A 27058-nucleotide genomic window follows, 5' to 3' on the forward strand; every position below is an offset into this window, starting at 1 on the left:
GTAAGACCTGTCTGGTACATGGCATCAGCTTAAGGTGTGTCAGCATAAGACCTGTCTGGGACATGGCATCGACACAGATAAGTGAGAGCCAGTGTAAGATTTGTCTGGGACATGGCATCAACTTAAATATGAGAACCAGTGTAACACCATGTTTAGAACATGGCATCGGCATCATACCCTATGTTTGAGACTTAGTGATTATCCTATAGAATTCCAAATGATTCAACGGGAAATTTACGGTTTATGTCAAATGATAGCGCTTATGACCATATTATGAGTGGTACAGGTACTTATATGAAATTGATGATATGTGAACTCTATTCTTATTGTATGAATAGCGAGAAATGAACATGAGTAAGTTGTCTTATGAACATTTACTCTTTGTGCGAGTTATGATATATTGAGGGTATGATCCCATGTGGTAACATGGTTGTTATTCGATATTTTACATGTAACTTACTAAACTATGTGCTTACCCTTTTCCTTTCTATTATCTTGTAGTGCAGTCCAATTAGCCCGTGGATCAAAGAACGTCAGAGGCATCGCTCACACTATCACTCGAAGCTTTTGGTATAGTTAGTTTTACTATCTTAAGTATGGCATGTATAGGGATTGAGTCTTTTTGTTATGTGTCATATTGTTAAGTTAGCCAATTTTGTTGGCTTGGGATGAAAACCTTCCTTTTTTTAGGACATGGTTGATGGCTAATATTCATTATTGATAATTGTAAACGATGATGCTTCTATGGATAAAAAAAATGTATGAATGATCAAATGCATGTTTAGTTTGTTAGAATGTCATGTTACGATTAATTTAGTCTTATATTACTATGTAGATTGGAGATATTTGTTGTTGTGTAGGTTGGTGTAAGTAAGGGTGGCAAAAAGGCTTGCTAGATAGCCTTGTATCTGTCCACACGGGTAGACACACGGGCGTGTGTCTAGGTCGTGTGTGACATACAGTCAGCCCCATGGGCATGTTGTCCGGCCGTGTGTCCCCTGCACTTTAAAATTTCAAGTCAGTATGCATGGTAGTGAACACAAGGGTAGAGACACAACTGTGTGTCTCAGCCGTGTGGAGGACACGACCTTTGGGCAAGGGCGTGTGCCCAGGCCGCGTAGAGTCTACACCTTAAATGTGGAACTAAATTCACCAAATAGCCTAGCACACGGGCATGTGCCTTGGCTGTGTGCCCCTAAATGGTTGCTAACGTCAGAAATAGAATGTCAAGATTGTTGGACACGTGTTGAGACACAGACGTGTCATGGCCGTGTGAGGGACACAGGCCATGGACATAAGCGTGTGCCAAGCCGTGTGAAAACCCCTGTAGGTTCGAATTAGGAATTAATTATACACAGGTTAGGGACACGACCGTGTCCCGATGTGTTTAGGCCATGTGAACTGCACGGGCCTTCAACATGGCCATGTCAAGAAGGCCACACGGGCGTGTCGCCTCTTCCACACGGGCGTGTGCCCCTGTTTCAAGAGTCATTTTCCAGAGTTCTTTAAAGGACCCAGTTTGATTTTGAATCGTCCTTAAAGCTTGTTTTGGGCCTCGTAGGCCCATAATAAGGAATTCTAGACAAGGTTTGAAAAGTTTTAAGTTTGATTAAGTTTTTAGATTTGTAAATGTTGGAATGCATGTGTTTAAGTTTAGTAATGCCTCGTACTTAGTTCTGGCCTCAGACTCGGGTAAGGGGTGTTACAGTAAAAGTACCAATTATAACATCAGGAGACGAAGCTTCCTCACGTGCACAAATAGCACAAGCTCTGGTAGGTGCGTGAGCCTCAGATCTAATAGCGGTATCTTTAGTTCCCCTCTGACTACCACTCACATTACCAGTATTTTTGGGTGGTCTACCACAAGTTGTATTACCACCTGGCCTCATATTTTGCACAATTTCTTACTTAACAGACGCGAGACAATCACAGATAAAATTATCTAAAGATCCACATTTGAAACAAGCCCGATCATACAGTCTACAATTGTCAGGATGCCTTCTACCACAATGTTTACACTCAGGTCAATCAGATCTGACATTTTCGACACTACCAATCGAAGTAGCTGGAGTTTTAAAAATCGAATGTGATCTTACACGATCTCTACTCGAATGTCCCATATTAGTCTTTAAATGGTTATAATAGTCTCAGAATTTCTTTTATACAGACTGAAATGATTTACTTGTAGATCTCTTTTTCACATCTTTAGCTTCTGAGTCGACTTTTCTTTTCTCTTTCTTGAGTTCTTTAGCTTTACATGCTCGTTCTACAAGCACAAAAACTCTTTTATTTCCAGCATCCCTACTAATAATTTGATGTCTTCATTTAAGCCATTTTCGAATCTTTTGCACATAATTGCTTTAGTCGAGACATATTCTCATGCATATTGGCTCAATCTTACAAATTCTCACTCGTATTCTGTAACAGACATACTTCCTTGTTTCAATTCAAGAAACTCTTTTCGTTTCTTATCGATGAACCTCTGACTGATGTATTTCTTTCGGAATTTAGCTTGGAAGATGTAACACCCCTTACCCGTATCCAAGGCCGGAACAGAGTACGAGGCATTACCAGACTTAACAATACACATAGACGAAAATCGAGCCATAAAGTTTCATTTAATTCAAAACTTTGCGAACACATGCATAACAAACAAAGCTAACTATATCATCACATCAAAACATAGGACATGGCACGATTAATTAAACTTATAAACCATAATGGATAAGGATCACATCTCATGATTTTATACGATAACTCAATGCAGACTGATACGTATGGTCAAAATCATAATAAAAATACATATCACAAACCAACTTCCTGTACATGCCACTCACTTGATATTTCTAATATTTGAATTAATTTTCCCAAAAATGATAGTTTGATAGTGTGATTTTGCCTCCGAAAATCTCCAACCCCGAGCCGACCTACCAATACTAAAGAAATGGAGAGGATGGGTAAGCTTTACGCTTAGTAAGTTCATATGAAAATAATAAGCAATTACTATTATGCTTTTCAAGATAAAACACTATAATTGTACAATTACACATATTCAGGACAGGTTATTTTCTGGAGTCCCGGTGTTAAAAAAAATCATATCTCAAGTTACAAAACTCGAAATCCAATTCTGTAAAATTTTTATGAAACTATACTCATATGTCTACTTACTAATTTTTTTCTAGAATTTTTTGTCAGGCCATTTAGTACAGTTTATTAGTTAAAGTCTCCCCTGTTTCAGGGTATGACTACTCTGACCCCTGTGCACTACGAACCAAATTTCTCCCTGTACAGAATTTCAACGAACATGCCGTTTGTTTCCCTTAAAATTAGATTCAATAAGGAATCCAATTATGTAAGGTATGACTCTCAATAATTTTTTTGCAATTTATAGTTAATTTCTAAAGTCAGAACAGGGGATCTCGAATTCATTCAGACCCTGTTTCACAAGAATTCAAATATCACACAATATAGAATTATTTTGCTTTCCCTGTTTCTTTCATGTGAAAATAGACTTATTAAGCTTTATTTTAATATATCATTTTAATTTTTATTCAACTTACACAATTTTTAGTGAATTTTAAAAGTCATGCAACTGTTGCTGTCCAACACTGTTTTACCACTAAAATTCATTCTTACATAATTCCACTTAATCCATTTTGTCTTATCGAAATTCACCCAATTATCGAGCACATTGCTCATAATTTTTCATAAACATATACCTACACTTATTCACCATATAATCATATTCAATTGTATTTTTACTTAATCGATTTTCCCGTTGAACTCTTCAAAATAATAACTGATACTCAATTTCTGCACATATTTTCACACTTGTAGCCAAACCTATCTGGTACGCATAGTAGCCTGCACATAGTACTACACATGCGACCAATTATCCGGTACACGTAGTAGCCTGCACTTAGTACTACACACTGACCAATTATCCGGTACACATAGTAGCCTGCACTTAGTACTACACACGTAACCTAACCATCTGATACACGTAGTAGCCTGCACTTAGTTCTACACACGTGATCACAGTTTTCGGGTACGCATAGTAGCCTGCACTTATTACTACACATGCGACCTCACAATAGATCATTCGTATCGTTTTTATTCCGAAGGTTCAATCGGGAAATTCCTCACTTTTCAACATTTTACTAAATTGTCCGTAATCAATTTAAATTCATAATTTACATCAAATAACCATTTGATAGGCGACCACATTTCATATGATATCAAAATATAATAACATAAAAAGAATCGATAGATTATTTATATACGAATTTACTCGAAGTGTCGATTTCACTATCCATAGTACCAATTGTCCATTCATAGTATAATAAGACACAACTCAAATATCAAATCGACTTTTAAGAATTGACATAACATATATCACATATTTCATATATCACTTGTCATGTATCATCATTTTATTGCATTTCATGTAACATTCTTTCATGTCATATTTCCACATCATAAACACCATTCCATCAACTTGTCCAATATATTAAATCATAAAATATATGTAATAATAGTAAGAAATATAATTCAAACATAACATTACATTATTATTATCATACGAACTTACCTCGATCCAGAAACAGTAATTTACCATTTTAGTCCATAACCTTGTATTTTCCTGATTTAAGCCCGAATCTCAATTTCCTTCTTCTATAATATCACATTTAGCCTAATAATTAGTCACACTATTCATACGGGTCCAAAAATCATTTTTTAAAAATTTTCATTTTGACCCCTAAACTTTTGCATATTTGCACTTTTTCCCCAAGGTTCGGAAATTAAACTTCATCCTATTTTCTTATGTTTTATGACATGCTGATCATTTTTCCCTTCTATGGAAACATCAAATTCTCACTCTAACATGTACTTATGACTATTAGGTATTTTTACCGATTAAGCCCTTTTGCTTGTTTTCACTTAAAATCGAGTAGCACAAGTTGTCTAACATAATTTAAAACCTCATATTCTATCATAAAACACCAAAATACACAAATTTCACCTGTGGGTATTTTTCCAAATATGAACCCTAGGTTGAATTATTGCTAGCATAAGCTAAATCAAGTTACCAGGACTCAAAAAACGTAAAAATCATTAAAAACGAGGCTAGAACGGGCTTACAATCGAGCTTGGAAGCTTGGAAACCCTAGCCATGGAGTCTCCCTTGGTATACACGTCCATGGTGAAGAAGATGAGCAAAATTGGCTTTTAATTTTGTATTTTAATTCATTTTACCCCTAAATGACCAAAATACCCTTACTACTAAACTTTCCAAAAATTCCATTCATGTCCAATATTTGTCCATAAACTTTGAAATTGGTCAAATTTCTATTTAAGACCTCCTAATTAATATTTCAAAGCAATTTCATACTAGAAACTTCTAGAATACAAGTTTTCCAACTTATTCAATTTAGTCCCTAACTTCAAATTAAGCACTTTATGCATAGAATTTCTTCACGAAATTTTCACACAATCATGCAATCATATCATAGACCTCAAAATAATCATAAAATAATTATTTCTATCTCAGATTTGTGGTCACAAAACCACCATTCCAATTAGGCCCTAATTCGGGATATTACAGAAGAAATCCCAAATGACTCGTTCTCTCGAAACTACGGATATCAATGTCTTTCACCAATGATACGTCGTATCTCTCAGAAGCAAAACAGCACATTTAATGCATTCATCGGGAGTACATGATAATTTATCAAATACTCGTATCGTATTCTCTAAGCAGAATTCAGTTCTCTCAGCATCATCATTAGTAGTAGCACGGAATTTTTCAACCTCATATTTTCTAATTTTATTGACAGGAGGCTTATTCAACTGAATCAGATTAATTTTGTGGCATGACAGGGACTTGGGGTGGATTAGACGGGGGTGCCGGATTGCTTCTTATATATTGTGTAAACCAATCATTCATCATTTGATAAAATGCTTGCTTAGCCTCTCCCTCATGACTACTACTAACAGTTCTAGATTCAGATGGCACTGTCACTTGAGCGGAAGCAGGTGCATTACTTTCTACATCATCAGTTACGGCTCGTTCAGGATCCATTTACTATATAAACAAATAAATTTTCATCATCAAGAATCATCACACCATCGCAGTTCGTATATATGGCATGTATAGCTAGACTCACATGCTACATTAGTCCTAGAATCGACTAAACCGTAACTGTAATACCAACCAAATGTAACACCCCTAACCCGTATCCATCGCCTGACTAGAGTTAAAAGGCTTTACCGGACATATCGGATCATTTAGCATTCATTTCATAATCATCAAAGCATCATAGTCATACATCATTACAGAGTCCCTTACATAAGTCATCAAAGCATCATAGTCATACATCATTACAGAGTCCCTTACATAAGTCAACGAGACCTAAAACATGCTTTAGCAAAGGGTCGGGACTATACCGAGCACATACAAATTTTCTCAAAACTTAACAATTTTTCTAAGTTATAAAAGTTATAAGCCCGTGTGAGCAGGCCGTGTACCTTACACGGTATTAGACACGCCCGTGTGTCTAGGCCGTGGCAAAACAGGGCATACACATTGACTTGTCAACACAGCCACAAGACACGCCCGTGTGCCAGGCCATGTGAAAATTAGGAAGGCTACTGACTTGAGTCACACGGCCAGTCACACGCCCGTGTGTCTAGCCCGTGCTCGAAACTGACTTGGCCACACGACTTGGCACACACACGTGTGTACGACCGTGCGGTCTGCCCAAGCTCATTTTGAAATGGCCCTCGAGAAACATGGCTGAGACACACGCTCGTGTCTCAGCCTGAGAGGTCAAAAATAGACCATTTACAAGGTCAACATGCCACCCATTAAGGTTCCTCCCTACTAGCATCAAAATCAATTCATTTTATACCAAATTTTCAACCAATTCACAACCAAATCATACACCAATTATGCCATACTATAATCAACCAATTGCATGCTATTAATCCATACCAAAACATACCAAAACATAAGCCAAAGTCATACCAAAACATAAAATTCATAACCTTAATTTACTCATTCAATCTCATGCCATAATCTTACCAAATATCAAAATAGGCACACACTAAAAACTTACCAACTTAACCAATTCTCTTGGCCATATATGAACACATCATATTAGCAATATTTCATCACATAGTTTATACTCAAAAGTCATATATAAACACAACCAAAACCAAGCCATATCACATGGCTAAATTTACACTTCACAACTTAAAACATATCTCAAATACTTTTAGCCTATACATGCCATATTTCAAATTTACATTTTCAAAAGGTACCAAAATAGAGGTCGATAGTGTGGTGATGATCCTCGACGATCCCCGAGCTCTCGGTAGCTTCGATATCTATAAAACAATTGAAAACACACACAAAGTAAGCTTTCAAAAGCTTAGTAAGCCATATACAAATAAACTTATCACATAACATAATTTAAATTCAATTCAATCATAAAAGATCATGGCAAAGCATAACCACATATCTATAAATCTCATATAACTCATACATATTCCATATGTCCACATATGTTCAAATACTTACCTTTTATTCTTAACCATGATATACATTTCAAACGTACCTGAGTTGATACACAACCATATAGTTACTCGTTTCTCGGAAAGCCTGTTGAAATGCACGGAATCAAATATGATACGCGGATAACTCGGAAAGCTCGTACAATGCCAACGTCCTAGACGTGGTCTTACATGTAATCAAGTATCGATGACATTGTCCCAGACAGGGTCTTACATGAAATCAAATACTATGCTAATGTCCCTGACATGGTCTTACACATAAATCTCAAATCGATGCCAACGTTCCAGTCGTGGTCTTACACGAAATCACATATTGAAAATCCTATGTCATAGCATATGTATCCTAGCTATTCCTATGGTTCATACAGGACTTTTCGGACATCGTCACAATATCGAAAATTTCTCAGTTTTCATATATTCAGCTCTCATATCAATTTACCACAATTCAAATATCATATAAGCAATAATAATTCAATTTAACACATTTATTTGTATATCAACTTACCTTATACAGATTCGAACGAACGAAATCGACTATTCGACGACTTCCGACTTTCCCCGGTCTAATTCCATTTTCTTTCATTCTTGATCTGAACAACTTCAAATTTGACTGATTCAATCTCACATTCATTCAAATCAATCCCTAAAGACATATTTAGGGCATTTTACAAATTAGCCCTCACATTTTTACATTTTAACACTTTAGTCCTTAATTCATAAAATCATAAAATACACAAAATTTCCTTTTTCAAATACTTGGCCGAATATTCATAATGTTCATATAAGCCCACATATTTCATTTATTTAACATTTTAGTCCCTCAAAATCTCATTTTTACAATTTAACCCAAATTACTCAAATTCTTTAAAAATTCAAAGACAAAATATATTAACCCAACACATATCTTTCATTTTCCATCAACTAACTTCACAAAGCTTACAATTTCTTCAATAGCATAACTCAAAATAATCAAACAAATCATAAATTGAGACATGGGCTTGATAGAACACTAAGCAACAATCATTAAAACGTAGAAATTATCAAAAACCGAACAAAATCCATACCTTAATCACCAATCAAAATGTCGAAACCGTAAGCTTGTATTTTTCTTTCTTTTTCTTTGATATATTTGGCCAACATGGATGTTAATGGCCTAAATTTTCACTTTGTTTTATTAAATATAACTTTAATTACTAAATACCAATTTTGCCCTTAACTAATAACATATAAAATTCCATTAACTATAGGCATTTATGTCCATCCATTATTCAAATGGTCTATTCTTAACATAAGGACCTCTCATTTACAAAGATATAACAAATAAGTACACTTAACATATGGCAAGAAACTTTTACATTTTATGCGATTAGGTCCTTTTATCAAATTGAGCACACAAACGATTAAATTCTCATACGAAACTTTCACACATGCTTAGCCACATAATGTAAACACAGAAAATAATATTTAAAAATTTTTTTGACTCAGATTTGTGGTCCCGAAACCACTATTCTGACTAAGGTATAAACCGGGTTGTTACAATTCTCCCCCCTTAGGGATTTTCGTCCTCGAAAACCTTACCGTTGAACAGATTCGGATATTGTTGTCTCATAGCATATTCGGGCACCCACGTAGCCTCTTCAACACCGTGTCGATGCCATAATACTTTGACTAACGAAAATTTCTTATTTCGCAATTCTTTAACCTCGCGTGCCAAGATACGGATCGGTTCTTCTTCACAAGTCATATCGAATTGAATCTTGATTTCGGACAGAGAAATCAAATGTGAGGGATCGGATCTGTATCATCGAAGCATCGATACTTGAAACACATTATGAATCTTTTCTAACTCAGGTGGCAACAACAATCGATAAGCAACCAGCCTGATACGCTCAATAATCTCATGTGGCCCGATAAACCTCGGACTCAATTTGTCTTTCCTGCCAAATCGGAGTACTTTATTCTACGAAGACACTTTTAAAAATACTTTGTCGCCAATCTCAAATTCAATATCTTTTCATTTCAAATCTGCATATAACTTCTGACGATCGGAAGCTGCTTTCAAACTTTCACGAATCATTTTTACCTTCTGTTCAGTTTCTTTTATTAACTCAACCTCATGCATCTTATTCTCACTTAACTCAGTCCAATACAAAGGTGTACGGCATTTTCTACCATATAAGGCTTCGTACGGTGCCATTTTAATGCTCGATTGAAAACTATTATTATAAACAAATTCAATCAATGGTAAATACTGTTCCCACGTACCTTCAAACTCAAGAATGCAACATCTTAACATATCCTCGAGTATCTGAATAATCTGCTTGGATTGACCATCCGTATGCAGGTGAAAAGTAGTACTGAAATGTAATTTTTACCTAAAGCCTCTTGTAGTTTCTTCCAAAATCGCGATGTGAATCTCGGGTCTCTATCTGACACAATAGACAATGGCACCCAGTGCAATCTCACAATCTGAAAAATGTACAACTCAGCAAGATTATCAAATGAATAATCTGTGTGAACCGGAATAAAATGATCCGATTTAGTCAATCTATCAACAACAACCCAGATTGCATCTTTCTTACCTGGTGACAAAGGCAAACCTGATACAAAATCCATCGTGATTCTGTCCCATTTCCATTCTGGAATCATAATCGACTGAAGTAACTCGGATGGAACCTAATGTTCAGCTTTAACTTGATGACAAATTAAGCATTTCGAAACAAATTCAGAGATGTCACACTTCATACTAGACCACCAATAAAGCTGTTTCAGATCGTTATACATTTTTGTACTACCCGGATGTACAGATAACCGACTACTATGAGCTTTGTTCAAAATCATCTGAATCAACTCTAAATTTCTTGAAATACAAATTAGATCTTGAAATCTTAAACAATCGTCATTATCAACTAGAAATTCAGAATCAGAATCCAAATCACACTAAGCTTGTTTTGTTATTATTTCATTATCAACTTTTTAAGCATCAATAATCTATTGTAAAAACAACAGTCTAGCTTTCAATTCTGCTAAAATCGAACCATATCGAACAGAACTAAATGAGTATTCATTGCTCGTAAAACAAACAATGATTTTCAACTAAAAGCATCAGCAACAACATTTGCTTTTCCCGGATGATAATCAATAATAAGCTCGTAATCTTTTAGCAATTCTATCCATCTTCTCTATCGCAGGTTCAAATCTTTCTGAGTCATCAGATATTTCAAACTTTTATGATCAGAATAAACATGAAATTTCTCACCAAACAGATAGTGGCGCCAAATCTTCAATACAAACACAATAGCCGCCAATTCCAGATCGTGTGTCGGATAGTTCTTCTCGTGAGGCTTTAACTGTCTCGAGGCATAAGATATGACTTTGCCTTCCTGTAAAAAAACACAACCCAGACCTATCAACGATGCATCACTGTAAATTACAAATTTTTTACCCAATTCTAGCTGTACTAACATTGGAGCTTCAGTCAATAGAGCTTTCAATTGATCAAAGCTTTTCTGACACTTTTTAGACCATTCAAATTTCACATCTTTCTGAAGCAATTTCGTCAACGGAGTTGCGATCATTGAAAAGCCTTTTACGAACCGTCGGTAATAACCAGCAAGTCCCAGAAAACTACAAACTTCAGGCACATTTCTCAGAGGCTTCCAATCTAAGATAGCTGAAATTTTGCTCAGATTAACTCGGATACCTGATTCTGACACAATATGGCCCTGAAAACCAACTTCGCGTAACTAGAACTCACACTTACTGAATTTCGCGAATAGTTGTTTATCACGCAGAGTCTGTAACACTGTTCTAAAATACTCGGCATGTTTATTTTCATCACGCGAATATATCAATATATCATTAATGAACACAACAACAAATCGATCTAAATACTGTCTAAATATCCAGTTCGTCAAATCCATAAAGATAGCAGGTGCATTAGTTAATCCGAAAGGCATAACTAAAAACTCATAATGTCCGTACCTCGTTCAGAAAGTAATTTTTGGAATATCTGAATCTTTTACTCCCAACTGATAATATCCCGATCTCAAATCTATCTTTAAAAACACTGTAGCTCCTTTCAATTGATCAAATAAATCATCAATTCGGGGCAAAGGATATTTGTTCTTGATAGTCACTTTGTTCAACTGACGATAATCAATGCATATTCTCATCGTACCATCTTTCTTTTTCACAAATAGAATAAGAGCACCCCAAAGTGAGAAACTCAGTCTTGCGAATCCTTTATCAATCAACTCTTACAACTGAGACTTTAATTCTTTTAACTCGATCGGAGCCATTCTATACAGAGCTATCGAAATCGGAGTAGTCCCCGGTAATAACTTAATACCAAATTCAACTTATCGTATTAGAAGTAATCTCGGAAGTTCTTCATGAAACACATAAAGGAATTCACAGACAGTAGGTACTGATTCAATTTTCTTTTCAGTCACTTTAGAATCGATTACATAAGTAAAATACGCTTCACAACCCTTTTCATATAATTCTGAGCTTTCATCGACAAAATCATATTTGGTAACCCATCCAAATCACTAGATTCCATTTTAAAGTAAATACATCATTTGTTGATAACCTCGATTGTGAAAGAGACATACTTTCGTTTGGCAAAACTATTCCCAAAACGAGCGGCAATTTATGTTGTGCAATTGTAGGGAGGCTACGTATGGTGCCCGGATGTGGTAAAAAAACTAAGAAGGCTAAGACAAGAGCGAACTGCATGCACTTAGTGTGTCACTCACGCGAAGACAGATGGTTTCGAATAACGTAGTTCGACTGGCCAGACCAAGGTATTGCCAGGGGAGTGTACTGTGTACACCTGAGAAATAGGACTTACAACTATGAAAGATTTTACGTACTTCGTTTTCTATGCGCTCATACAATTTCAACTTGTAGCAATCAACGCTTAGATCCCATAAGTTTTGTGGACGAAGTGTACAAATTAGAAAACTTATACAACGTGTGGAGACACGTATTCCCACCAGTCCCAAATGAACTTATGTGACCACTTGTATCGAGCGCTCTGTTTAAGTTGTTGCCCAATAAAAGATTGTGTCGTAGACCCAAATGTCTACCGACATCGACTCGAATATGCGACAACAAGGATATTCAGGATAGGTCAAACCAACCGAGGTTATGCGAGTGGTGTAGAAACTCAGGCTATACAATGTCGTTATGTCCACATCGAAAGGACTATGCAAACTAGAAAACAAATATCAATTCCATTATAATATGTAAACATGTGGTTCTGTGAAATGATAACAAATATCAGCTTTTCATTTTGTGAATTTATAACAAATTACAACTTTAATTTTGTAAAATGATAACAAATATCAATTAGTATTCTATTAAATGATAACAATATTGCTCTAAAAATATAATAATAAAAATCATCGATACAATATAAACATTTGATAGAAAGATAAAATTAATCAATGCATATGTTGATTAGAATTTGTGCCACATCGGGGTGGTCGATGGTTATGCGCTAGATTCCTTCTTAGTTCAGCCTTCGAGCAGGGTTATGGTTGTTAGGGTTGTGGTGGTTATGATCTCGGTAGTTCTTCTTCTTCGCCTTCGGCCAATTGTGATCCTTACATTCTCTGTTGTCATCGTACATCCTTCGGTTTAGGAATAGGTGGTTGGGAAGATGACCCAGCTTGGTAGAACAAAGATCTCGAAGGTGTTTGCATCATAAATGACGAATGAGCATAACTATGTTGAGTCCCATGCACCGATGGGATAACAAATGGACTCTCTGCCAATGCCTAAAACATAAAAGGCCTATACATCGTCATCGACGTCATTAGAAAAGTAGATGGCACAGACGTGTAAAACATCGAAGATGGATGTCCAAAAGTCCAACCTGACATAGGACTAGAAGCAGAAAAATGTGGTGCAACATATGGTGCTTATGCGAAGATGATAAGGTTAGAATATGCACCGGTATAAGACAGTACATATTGAACGAAGGGTGGTGTGGGCATCGGTGCTGAGGCCATCAGTGCCAGTTCTTGTGTGGGCATTGATGATGGACCCACATCGCTAGCCTTTAAATTTAAAGAGGGCTGTCATGGCTTACTCGTATAGGGATGTTGATGCCTCGCCTCTTCCTTGTACAAATATGGCTTCCCATGAATCCTAAACCATGGCATGTATTCCGGATTGCATGCTAACTCTGGAATAATAATAGGTTTATGAGTAGGTAAAAAAATCATACCGACTATTCCACATATTGATATATTGGAAGTGGAATACCAACCAATTCTCATCTGGCCACCACAAGCTGATAGGATGCAGATCATCAAGGTCTTGAGGTGCCATGGGAATCGACTATTAGAATCTAAATTGTTACAACACTTTATCGGTCCCGTGCATCTTGACGGTAGCATACAGTACCAATGGGACCTTCACGTGCTAGGCGTTGAGATTCACAAAGAATTTCTCAGGGATTACTTCTTGAATTGTCAGATCCTCGTATGATGTCCATTCAAACTATATTAACATGATAAAAACATTAGTTATATATATACTAGTAAATACAAAATCAACTACGTTATTTGTATATATTTCAAAATTAAATAAATACATACCTCCGCTTTTGATTGTTGGTCTAATAGAAGTCATATATCTTAAAGCTCAGTAGTTAATCTCACATGACTCGGTGTATGGTTCCACCTATTTAAATAACTTCTCAGCGTAATAAATTTAATTTAAATCAATTTAATCATGGTAATATCTACTGAATTTTACCCTGTTACGAGTGGGAATGTATACGAGTAGTTTGCTCGAGCACGTAAAAATGAGAATCAGAATTGAGCCCATAATTGTAGTACTAAAAGGCAACCACCAATTTTGATTTTTCCTGGTTCTCCCGACACATCTTCCGGTACAAGGTCGCCAGCACAACGTACCTCCAACTAAGTTCGCTCATTCCTCTAAAATCAATGAGTTTCAGTAGTCACCTTAGATGGACGAGGTTTCGTGACTTATCCGGCATCAAGATATCCCCGATGATTTGAATGATGTATGCCCAAGTGTATCGTTCTCTTTGGACTTCAGTTGAATCCTTATCCAGCCCCATGGAATTTTTTCGTATCCAAGCCATTTCGATCCGACCTCTGTAAATCGTCTCCAGAGCCGCACCCAAAATACCACTTCATACATCTCCCCAATTAGCAGACTAAAAAACCCGGTGACTACCGACCCGTCAACGGGTAACCCCAACTGTAAATGCACGTCCTCTAGAGTGATAGTACACTCGCCTCATAGAAGATGGAATGTGTGCGTCTCGGGTCTCCCCCTTTCTACCAACGCGCTTATGAGTTTCATGTCCAACTTACGTCCCTGACCTACAAGGGCCAGGTGCCAAAAACTGGCTTCCTTCAAGTATGGTTCGATCAACGGTGATAGAAGATCGGGTAGATTATGAATATGGCATTGTAAAATTCGATCTTCCGCCTATTTACATAAAAAATAAAAAAATATTAAGTCAAAATATAACAATGAAATAAAAAATCAAACAATATTAAAATTTATTCTTACCATTTGCAATTGATTGATGAAGATATGCTTGTTATCAAGACGGATTAGAGATCTAGCCATTGTTAATTATATAGAACATGAAATAATTTTAACAAAAAATATTTCTTGAAAATATTAATAAAAATAGAATTTAGATAGAAATTAAATTTTAGTAAAAAAATTAAGAGAGAATTTGAGAGATTTTGAGAGAATGTTGTGAGAAATTAGTATGGGGTTTATAGTTCTTTCTTTTTTTTTTTTAAATGTTGGGAGGGCAATGACCATTGAGGGGGCAATGACTATTTAAAATAGTCGTTGGAAGTAACCATTGAGGTGGGTAGAGAATGTGCTAAGCTGGAAGCGTTTTTCATTAACGCTTCCTGCTGGAATCGTTTTACTAGTCAGACAGGAAAAGCGCTTCCAACTGAAAGCCTTTTTTTGAATTTTCCCTAAGCGCTTTATCAAAAAAGATCCATTCTTGGAATTTTTAAATTTGATATATTTCCTTAATTTAAAAAAATAATTTTTTTTTGGTAATTTAGTCCAAAAATGAAAAAACTTGCACTTTAATTCTCATTTTATCAATTGATTCTGTTTTTTATTCTCCAACTTTTTCTTCCTTTTCTTCTTTCCTATTTTCTCGACTTTAACGCAATCCACTTTCCCTCAAACCCGTTATTTTGAAGAATTGGTTGTACAAATGTCTTATTCACGTCTAATTTTAAAGCCCCTATGCTTCCTTTCCCTTTGATCTTTAATTCCGACGTCAAAATAAAGTTGCCGTTAATTTATCTTCCATCAACGAAGAGACAATTTCACTAAGAATGGGCTTAAGCAGCTAAATTATTGTACAGAGCGAAATTGACTGGGCATTTTAGGCTCCGTCTGTTTCATTCAAGAAAATCAACTCAGTCAAAAGATTTTATAAGTCTACGGAAACCCGGTAACTTTTTCTGTAAGGGGTTTTACATGCTTTTCTTCGTCCACGCCTCCTCTGCCATTCCCTCATTCTCTTCGGTAACTTTTTCTCCCCCCATCTTTGATATCTTCTTCTTTTTCTTTTTTCCCCCTTCTTTTACCTAATTGCTTCCCAAATGTCTCTTCAGATTGCTTGGGACTTAGCTCAAATTTGGCGAATAAATTTGTGTCACGGCCCAAACCCTGGTTTGCTCTTTCCTCTTTTAACTTTCCAAGATTTTTCATGTGTATGTTTGTGGAATTTATTAATATATAGAAATAGAGAAGTGAAAACTGAAAAGTTGGATTTAATCTATTTATGGCTTGCTGCTCTGCTTTAATATCTGTTGCTTGGCAGCTTAGTACTTAATTGGATAATGAATAATCTTCCATGATCCCATGTATTATATATATTAGTGATAAACATGAGAATGCTTGCTAGTACTGCTAAACAAAGGGGAGATTGACATGAATGTCAAATGTTGACATGAATGTCAAATGTTGACATGAATGACAAATGTTTGGCAATGAAAAGAGCAAAGATGTAGGATATGTCTACTTCAACTGCTTACTTTGTGGGATCTGAACATTTTCTTAGGTTCTTTGTGTGAATGGTGGAAAAGAAGTTACAGATATAGGTATGTCAACGGTAGAAAAGAAGTTACAAATATAGGTATTTTCTGAAGCTTATATTTCCTACTCGTTAAGATTATATAAATGTTGATATTTTAACTAGCGTCTGCACAAATGTTTGTCTATACAAAATTTATCTGTGTTGTGTAAGATTGAACATAATTTCTTCAGGAGTTGTTGTTCTGCTTTCCTTTTCTTATGAAACTATATTCTTTGACTTTAAGTTGATAGGGAAAGCTTCTTATTTGGGCAGGTGACTATACCGTTGCTGCCAATGTATATCAGAAAATCTTGGAAATATGGCATGCTTATGGATGTTACCAAAAATTGCAATAAAACTTTGCATTAGTTACTATAGCAGTTTGCCATCTTCTTCAAGCTTATCAATGTGAGCTTCACTTTGTTATACCTCTTTTCTTATTTTGTGCTTTGTATTAACAAAAATATAATGCATGAGGCAAAGGACCTAAATATCTAGTGATTGAATTTGAAACTTGAGAACATAAGAAGATTGTCTTTTATATATTTTCAACTAATGGCATGAGTTTGATGGTCTTTTTCATTACGACTATGTAATTAGGTGCCTAAATTTTACCATTTTTTTGCCTAAAAAATATATAAAGTTGTAAATATATAAAGAGACACTTCTGGTTATGATGCTGAAAACCCCTTACATTGTTGTCATGGCTTGAAAAAAATGCAGGCTTTAAGAATGGAATGCTATACGTTTTCAAACTTCTGGTGGTCAGGACCTCTACTGAAGAAGTAAATCTATCACGGGCAAGGGGAGCAGGGAAGTTAAGCTCATTACTAGTAGAGAAACCCTGCTAGAGACTTCTTGAAGAGGCTTTACCCTATGTTGTATATGGAAAAGAGATGGAATGCTAAGAAAAATATTTACGAACTCCGTTGTTCGTATTCATTGGAGCCTAATGCTGATTATGGAGGATACTAAAAGTTTCCTCTTCAAAGCTCAAGAACACTAGAGTCAAAAGGAAGATAATTGAAAAGGCTATAGCTGCCGGAAGAGATGACAATACTTTTCTATGGCCTTGAGTCTCATAGTTTAATGTTTTCCTTTGCTTTTGTCTGTCTAATTGTAGGACTAATGACTTTGTTTATATAAAACAATTTTAGATATCCATGAACGAATTAATTATTTTAGATTGATTATGAAACAAAACTTCTCAAATTAATATTATTTCCTGATTTATAATTAATACTTAAATATCTTTTTCAGTTCAGAAAACATTTTCATTGTAAAATAATTTCAAGAAAAAACCAACTAATGAATAATGTTTTACACAAAAGCATTCAAACATCAAAAAAGATACCACACTCCAAAAAATCATTCAATTTTCCTGAAAAGCCTTACCGTTGATAGAAAGGCTATTTAAAATAATAAAAATTAAGATTGTTAATGAATACATTTAAATGTTGGAATAAATATAGACATGTACTAAGTGTTGTTTAATTACTGTATCTTGCCGACTAAAGAGTTAGCCAATTGGTAGCGACAGTCTTTTCATAATTTTTGTGAAGTGAATATTTGCAAGATAATAATAATGTTCAAACATAGCAAAGAAGCTTGGAACTTGACAAGAACCCAAGGCTAGGCTAGGCTAGGCTAGGCCAGACATGAATTTTCTTATAACAAAACCAAAGGGAGCATCACTATTCACTGCACTCGCTATGTTCTAAATTAAAAAAAAGTTTCTAAAATCCTTGATCTGTTAGGATGCGAAGGCCGAAAGTCCTCCAGCCGCAAACAGGAGCTACCTCTAATTTCATTCAACACACTTTCTCCTTTCTCCGTTTTAATCATCCCCAAGGTGCTTCCCATTACATCCCCGCCCAGCCCTATTTCCACTATCTGCCCTGCTTCCTCCCCACCCTCCAGTATTAACCGCCCTATCTCCTTCATACTTATCACATTTTCCACTACCATTTTCCCAAAAATACGTCCCAGAAATTCTGGAGCTTTTGGCGCATCGTTCACAGCATCCTCCAATGTACTCAGGACAGAATCAAACCTGAATATAACACAACATCAACATCATCACTTCAAAATGTTATTATAATCAATCATTACAGTAAGATGGTTTTATAGTCTTAAATGATCCTCTTACCCTTTAACAAGTTCAGCCTGGCTCAATACACCATCATGGGACCTTGTCAGGTTGACAAGTAGCTTTGCCAAAAGATCACGTTCCATGTCTTTTCTCTCAAAACAGTCCGTTACCCATAGTGCAATCATTGTTGGATGGAAGCTTGTAGAATTCAAATCTTTGATGCACAAAACAACTTCTTTCTCATCTCTAGCGCTGTTTCAATTATGACACAAAATTGCCAATTACTTCATAAAAGTAATCAGGTAACAACTACCGACAGCAAATATAGATATGCAGCATAACTCTTTAAAATTTACCATTTAACAATCACTACTTGTATTTTAAATCAACCCATCAATATCATATTACTATCATACTCTGAGCAAAAGACCATTCTAAGGTCAAATTTATGCGTTCGCACATATATATACATCTTCTTATGGGAAACAAGTCTAATATAACAAACTCTAAAATCAAATGAGCCAAGAGGATACCTGTAAAATTCTTTAATTGCCTCCATGGACATGTTACGCAGGCGCTCCTCAGACCAGCCCTTTTCAGGAGGAATATTTTGACTGAAACCAGATGATTGGGCTTGTGTGGAAGGTGAAGCTGCAAGAGGTCTAACAAAGCTGCGATCCGGGGTCCTCGAGTCCCTATTACCAAAATTCATGCCCCGTTCCTGGGAACTCGGATGCTCATAAGCAGCTGTTAGTGCAAACCTATCAGTTCCAAATCTTGGCATGAGATCCTCTCTAGGACCATAAGTCATTCGCTCTGATCCAGAACTAAAACCATTTGATCCAGCAGTTCTTCTTGAATCTCCAGAAATTGGAGAAATATTAGCTAAGGGAGTACTGGACATTGCAGGTGGTCCTCTAAAAGACATCCCTCTACCAAGGCCACCCTGGGGGCCCAAAGTAATAGAATCGTCACAAGTTGGTCTTTGAGGCAAGGGAACCGATAGAGTCCTAGACTCCAAAGACTGTCTGTCATCCATGCGAACATCCTGAGCCCCAAAACCATGGGGTTGACCCTGCAGCCCCCGGAAACTACCCATTTGAAAACCTGGAGAAGATAACATTGACCCTCGTGGACTAAAATCCATGGGTGCTCTTCTTGCAGTAGCATTGAAGCCAGGACCACGAGCAAGCCTACCGGATTGTGCTTGTCGCTCTTGAGCAGCATCTCTGTGCACTTCCTCAATCTTTTTAGGCCCTTCAACTTTCCTCCTCTGCTGCCATTTATTCTTTCTCAGATCAATAGCATCCTTCAACATGAACCTGATCCTAGAAGACAATTTCATATTGTTCGACAACTTCGCCATCCTCTCAAAATAAGCATCCATATGCACTTTTGCCTTAGGATGGTCAATCATTTCTCCAATCGTACTCATTAATTTGCACAATGCCTCAACATCTTCCTCATCAGGATTCTCATATTCACCAAGTAGTTTCTTGATGCATTCATGCATTATTCTCTCAGTTAACATTTTCTTCTTGTACAACTCCCCAATAAGTCTAATGTTACCTAACATTCGTCTTCGAGCCTTGATTCTCTTCTCCTCTCTTTCCTCCTCAGACAGCTTAGCCTCACCCTCTTCCTCTATTTTATTTGCTTCTTCTTGCTCTCTCTCTCCCCTCTCAAATTCCTCCTGGCACTTGTTCAGCAGCAATCTCTTGAAAGTTATCTTTTCATTGTTTTCGATAAAATCAGGCAACTCCCCAGCCAGACACTGGCAGAAGTTTGCATACATTTCACAAAAAGTAGGCTCCATCAAAGCTTTGTCAAAGATCTGTGAGATGACACCAGTGAGTGTAACTGCATTGTCAATGTTAACAGCTTTTACTTGCTCAAAGAGTTTCTCAAAATTTTGAGGAGTTAGCTTGTTCAAAATGGCCTTCAGCTGCCTTTGCTTGGCTTCTTCCTCATCAGTCACTTTACCCACTTGATACTTCCTTTCAGCTCTGTGCATTGTCTGCAATAGAGTCTGTGGAGAGGGAATTAAACCCTTCTGCTGATACATAACACCACGATGCCACCTGTCAGCATCAGGACCACTGTGTTGCATCCCTCCATGTGGACTCATATGCGGCATTGGTCCACCAGGGACCCCTCCGAGATATGGGAGAGGTGTTTGCGCCCATGGGTGCCTTAGAACACCAAAGTTACCTCCTTGGACAGGCCGAAAACCTGCAACAGCACCATAACCAAGATCAAGTCGCAGATCCCTTCCAGGGCCAAAAGAACCAGGTGGTCTAATCCATCTGTCATCATCAACAATTCCACTAGCACGGCGATCGAATCGAGATCCACTGGATTGCCTATCTAATTTTCTTCCAGGATTAGCGTATGAATCATGATCAACAGCATGAGATGCATTGACATTTGCAGCCATCAAGGCCGCTGCAATATCAGAAGCAATATCAAATCCCTGTGGAAGATCAGTATATTGTCCAGCAAACTTAAGAAGGAAATCTCGGGAATACTTCTTCGTTATATTCCCACTTCCATCTTCCTCATGACTTGGTAGACCTCCATGAGCCTTTTCGTCAGTGTCTGAAGTTTCTAAGTTTGGTGTAGATATGTCAGCAGCATCTTCCCAATCATCGAGTTCAGCTTTACTCTGTGTAATTTTCTCTCTTTCTATGGAATCCACCTGAAGGGCCTCATGAGATGTCTGCTTCAAATTCACACCAACAGAACTGGTTTCCGCACTTGCTGAAGGTGCGACAGTCTCTTTCTTTTCCTCGGGACCTTTATACGCCATATAGAGATCGGAAGTTGTCCCGGCAGCATCTGCTTTCTGAAGAATTTCTCTTCTTTTTTTCTTCCCACTAGTTATAGTACTCTTTGTCCTACTAAGTTGTGACCCTGGTTTGTCCTTTGAACTAGGTAACAGAACACCTTCCCCTTCATAATTTGAACTTGACTCTAAGAGATCAGGAGATGGGACAGATGCAGACTGCTGGTCCAATATGCCAGATTTAGTAACATGACTACCTTCGATATCAGTAGAGTCAGCAATTCTAGAGGTCGAGATATCCTTACTATCACTGACTTCCACATTTTCTACCTTGCCACTCAAATCTTCATTTAGTACCCTGTGCTCAGTTCCTTGGGTATGAACAACATTGTCGGTAGCTACTACCTTTGAAGCAGAGTCCTGATCAGATTTAAGCTCCGTAGATTTCAAGGGAACCGGTTGAGAAGAAATCTCAAGGCTAACGCTGTCTTTTAAGTGCTCTTCAGGTAAATGTTTTTCCTCTTCATCACTAATTCCACTAATTTCAGACCTTGGTAGTTCATCCAGCTTGGAAGAACCATCAAACTTAGCATGCTTGACAAGGTCAAAGCTATCAAGTTTACTGCCAGTACCAGAAACTTCAGAAGAAACAGAGTTTAAGCCTTCTATTTTGCTCTCTGTCTTCGGGTCTAAGGACGAAGGCAAAGCCTCATTAATGGTTGGAAATTCCCTGGTAGATTGTGACAAAACATCAGCAGCTGCTAATGATGTTAAAGCCTTTTTAGCCTCTAGAGCTTCAGTGACGGCACTTTCTGAGGAAACACCATATTCTGCAGGGTTGGTACCCAAGTAGGATGTTGATGTAGACTGTACAGAAATGTGTCAGATAAAGAAATGAAAACTGTAACATAGTAAGTGCAACAAAAAAAAAAAAAAAGACAAGGAAGATACCTGAACTGGTGGCTGAATTTGTCCTTCTTGTACTGGTTTCTTCTGATAATTTTTTATAGAGTTTGACCTACTCAATCCCTCCCTCTTCTTGCCTTCATTACTGGCAAAAACTGGCGTAGACTCCTTGGATGTGGAATCTGAAGCAGAAGATACACAACTAGATGGCTGGCTCTCATCCAAGTTAGTCGCTGGAACTCCACCAGATTGTTTAGCTGCAGCTGGTAATGACTCGGATGTTAAGGATTCATTACCAAGTTTTGGCTGTTGTACAGAGCTTTCCGGGAAAGTATCCAAATCCCTTTGAGCCTGAGACAAACTAACCTCACAAGCTGGCATAGAGTGTTTTAGCGACCCAGCCTTTTCAGTAGAAGGCAAGATACTTGAAAAAGAGGAATCTTCAAACTTCTCCCCAGCAGAAACAGTAGCTGGCTTAACTGTCACCTGTGTTGAACCTGAGGTAGCAAAGGATATAACATTTTGTGCATCACGTACAGTATCCACATTCACTGATTCTGAAGTGCCATGAGCATGATTAACAGATTTATTAACTGCCAATGAACCAGGGGCAGCCGCTGAATTCATGAAAGAAATGTTTTGATGACCCTGGCTAACAGGATAGTTAAATCTCGGTCCTTGGGCATTGGGTGCTATCTGGCTACTAGCCAATGGCAGTGAACTTGGTGGCGGATAATATACGGAATTGGTATTATAGGAATTGGAATAGTAATTGATTGAATGAGATGGTGCAAAGGAAGGAATTGGCTGGGATTGAGAAGGCATGTTAGGATGAGACCTTGGAACTGATGAACCACCATCTGCACGTATATCTGTTCGTTTATCAAGCCTTAATTCTTCATGAGTATCAGGGTGAGTAATCTTGACAGGAGTGGTTTTACGTGTAACACCAAACTTTCCACCTTGCTGTTGAGAATACTGAGGGGCAATGCCCATCCCCAAGTTGCCCAATTGTGGCGTAAGCTGGCCACCTATGGGTGGCGTGAAACTTAAGCCCCCACCCTGATGCATCATCCCTTGAGGTGGCAATGGAAGAGCCTGAAGACCTGCAACAAAGACTTGCTGCTGCACCTGAGGTCCATTTCCCATAGCTAAGGGGATATGGATTGGCATTTGCATTGAACTAGCAGTAACACTTTGAGACTGAATTTGTGGATTAGGCCCGCCATATTGAATGGAAACCTGAGGCTGGTGATGAAATGGCATCTGCATAGATGTCATGGGTATATTAAGAGGAGACGGCTTCTGTGTCTGGTTCACAGGGGGTACAGCAGAGGGTTGTGCATCTTTTTTTATCTTGGGCACTGGATGAGCCTCCCCAGAACTAGATTGCTCAGTTGCAACTGAATCCTTTCTTGGTAGCTGCTGTTTAGGAATGGGAGTCGGCAAATTCGGAACAGATTTAAAAGAAGAATCATGGCGTGCCTGCAGATAAAAAATTTCATTTAAATATAAGTTAATCCCTAAACGTCCAAAACAATATCAGTTAAAAGGCATCTAATGTATAAACATGATAGACCAACAATTAACATGGTCCCAAACAGGTCTTATTCGTATTTTTCTTCAGTTCTATAGGATCTGTCTCTTAACATTCGAAAATGTAACCACAGTGAGCAGAAGGAAGAGATCTTTCAGTTTTATGCATCTTAACTTACATGTTTCTTCAAAGTTTAAAATAAACAAAGAATGACAATCACTCAGTAGATTAAATGATCCAATACCCTCTTAACTTTAAAAGTTTTTAAAAAGGAAAAAAACAAAAATGTTATATTGTACAGTTTATGATAAGAGACAAACCTGATTACGTTTCTGTTCATCCAAATTTGGGGGTGCTGAGCTAGTTCTAGCTGGAATCTGATTCAAATGAGAACAAGACATATGCTGTTAGAAACAAGTTTTTGAATGGTAAAAGAAGGAATGCCTAGATGACAATAGTACGATACCTGCATTCCATTCATGAAACCAGGAGTTATGGACCCAAACTGTAAAGAGAATGCTTTGGATGGATCTTCTGGTGTTAATCCATCAGAAACAACAAAAACATGAAAGTAGTTGCATCAGCTTAAAGCTAACTAGAAACACTATCAAGTAAACAAACAGCCAATAGTATTACCTTACTAAAGCAAATTTGATCCTATAAGCTTAGTACACAAGCGCAATAAAAACATACCCTTTCCAGCGGTTGTAGGGAGACCACTGTCGGAAATTATGGTGGGTGGTTGAGAAGTTGGAGCTTTTGAAACAGCTCGAGTGCTATTCTGGATGATGGGTGATTGAACAGGCTGGGCAGCATTGCTTGCAATCGATGCATCTGATGCTCCTATGAGAAAAATAAAGGCAAATGCAAATAACATAAATATAATCACGTTTCTTCAACTGTAAACCTATAAAGCTAAGCAAGTTTAAGAAATTTAAATCATACCCTGTAGCTGGGGTTGTAAATGAGCGCCATTTTGTTTGGTGCGGCCAGCAGAAGTATTACTAGACTCGGTAGAGTTCGCGGCCAGTGAATTTAACCGGTATTGCCCTCCTTGTGCATTGTTAGACTTCTTAAGACTATTGTACGATTACCAAGCGAACAGCAAAATAAAATCACGAAATCATGGAATTGCCTAGAAAACCTTAATCCTATGAACCCTAAATAATCTGGCAATCAAAACGGAAAGAGACACAGCAAAACAAACTGAAAAGCGCAAAGCATGATGATCAGTTGTTATTACCTTCGATTGGAAGATAAAGAAGAAGAAGAAGATGAAGGAGACCGCGAGGGGGCAGGGCCGCCGCCAGCGCCCTTACTGTAAACGCCTGAGGAGGACCGCTGTTGATTAAAACTGGCTGATCGCCCGGATTTTCGGTATTGTTGCTCGCTTTTATCCGACCTAGATTGATTGAAGGACATATCCCACACTTGATTCCACCTATTGCCCTCCTTTTTTTTTTTTTTTGTTTACCTTCTTTTTATCTCTGCATCCAAACAGATCGCAAAATCCATGAAATTAAAGAAACAGCAATGAGATCAAACAGCAAAAGACAGTACCTGTGAACTCCAAAGAGTTTGCAGAGAGAAAGAGAATTAGGGTTTCTTTTAATGGCTAGTCGTAGAAGATGAAAAAAGCTTTATTTTTTAAAATAAATAGAAAGAGAAAGAGAAAGAGAAAGAAAGATAAGCCAAATTAAAAAAGAGAGAGTTACTGGGAAGAGGAATATGGTCAAAAAGTCGGAAGTTTTAGGAGGTGAAAAACAGTGGGAGGTGAAAAACAGAAAACAACTCGTTTTTGAGTTTTCAAGTGCGAGAGATTTCCGATACTTTTAACTGCCCTCTCTTTTATACTGCTCTTTTCACCGACGTCTTCTTTCTTCTTTCTTCCCTATTTATTTTATTTGTATTACTACTTTTTATTATTATTCGGATTTTCATAATGTTTTTATTTTCACATACAAATATATTTGTGGGCAGGCATTGGTTAATGCTTTGTTTCAAATTTTATTTCAGATTTTGTAGTTAAAAATAAAAATTATAAAAATAGTCATTTTATTTATCTCAAATTATATTTTAGTCACTTATGTTTAAAATTTTACATTTATTCACTTATGTTATTGTTTTATTATGAAGTAGTCACTTTATCGTTAAGCTTCATTACTTCCCTAACAATGATTCTACGTGATAGTCTAAATAAATTTTAAATACCAATTTAGATATCCAATTCATAATAAAACGATAACATAAATAATTAAAACGTAACATTTTAAATATAAATAACTAAATTATAATCTAAAATAAATAAAAATAACTATTTTATAATTTACACTAAAATGAAAGTAGAAACACATTCCCAAGTCAGCAGCAAACATAACATACATAAATGAGACTGCATTTTATGTTTGCGTGGGGATTCTCTTGGTCGAAACTGAGAATTAATAACCTTTTTTATTAAGCATGGTGCGCCCAAATTTTTATCCGAAAAATGAGAAGATTTAAATAAAAATATAAGTTTAAAAATAAGTTTAGATAAAAATGAGATCCATTTTCTAAATGGATTAAATCTTGGGTAAGTTTTTAACTTAGTCTAACCAATTTGTAAAAAAAATATATTTTATTATTTTTTGTTGTTGTTTAAATGTTGTATAATTATTATTTTATTGTTAATTTTTTATTATTTTAAATGCGTTACTTGTTAAATTAGATTTATTTTAGTGTTATTTAAGTATAAATATATTTTTAATTTATTAAGAAATATTTATTTTAATTTTTAGTGTATTTAATGTATTATATTTTTAAATTTTATTTTATATAAAAATAAAATTATAAAAAATTATCTGGATGAACTAAGCCGAGTTTAGATTTTAATATTTTTAGAGTCTAGACGAACTAAAAAACGAGTCTAAAATTCGCCTCACCATCAACTTTTTGCACAAACCAAGTTGGGGTTAATGGATATTAAATATTAAATTGCCCTGGACTTAATAAATACAACACATCCTATTGGAGCTTTTAGAACACTCATCTGCAATAAGAAAAACTATTTAG

At 36.6% G+C, this 27058-nt stretch overlaps 2 protein-coding genes across 2 annotated transcripts in view; one reads left to right on the forward strand and one right to left on the reverse strand.

The window, feature by feature from the left end:
- LOC108478374 (ras-related protein RABH1b-like) overlaps nucleotides 1-27058 on the forward strand; it is a 74275-nt gene that overhangs the window by 35050 nt on the left and 12167 nt on the right. The window lies entirely within an intron of this gene.
- On the reverse strand, nucleotides 18230-25900 carry LOC108478174 (eukaryotic translation initiation factor 4G-like). Its single transcript, XM_017780597.2, has 10 exons — nucleotides 25568-25900; nucleotides 25251-25494; nucleotides 24953-25086; nucleotides 24701-24850; nucleotides 24474-24541; nucleotides 24328-24384; nucleotides 22516-23955; nucleotides 19313-22431; nucleotides 18837-19031; nucleotides 18230-18740 (listed from the first exon to the last, which is right to left on the reverse strand). The coding sequence occupies exons 2-10, from the start codon at nucleotides 25427-25429 to the stop codon at nucleotides 18410-18412; spliced, it is 5673 nt and encodes a 1890-aa protein (XP_017636086.1). The 5' UTR covers nucleotides 25430-25494; nucleotides 25568-25900; the 3' UTR covers nucleotides 18230-18409.

Source organism: Gossypium arboreum, chromosome 12, assembly GCF_025698485.1.
Source record: "Gossypium arboreum isolate Shixiya-1 chromosome 12, ASM2569848v2, whole genome shotgun sequence".
NCBI classification, from domain to species: domain Eukaryota; kingdom Viridiplantae; phylum Streptophyta; class Magnoliopsida; order Malvales; family Malvaceae; genus Gossypium; species Gossypium arboreum.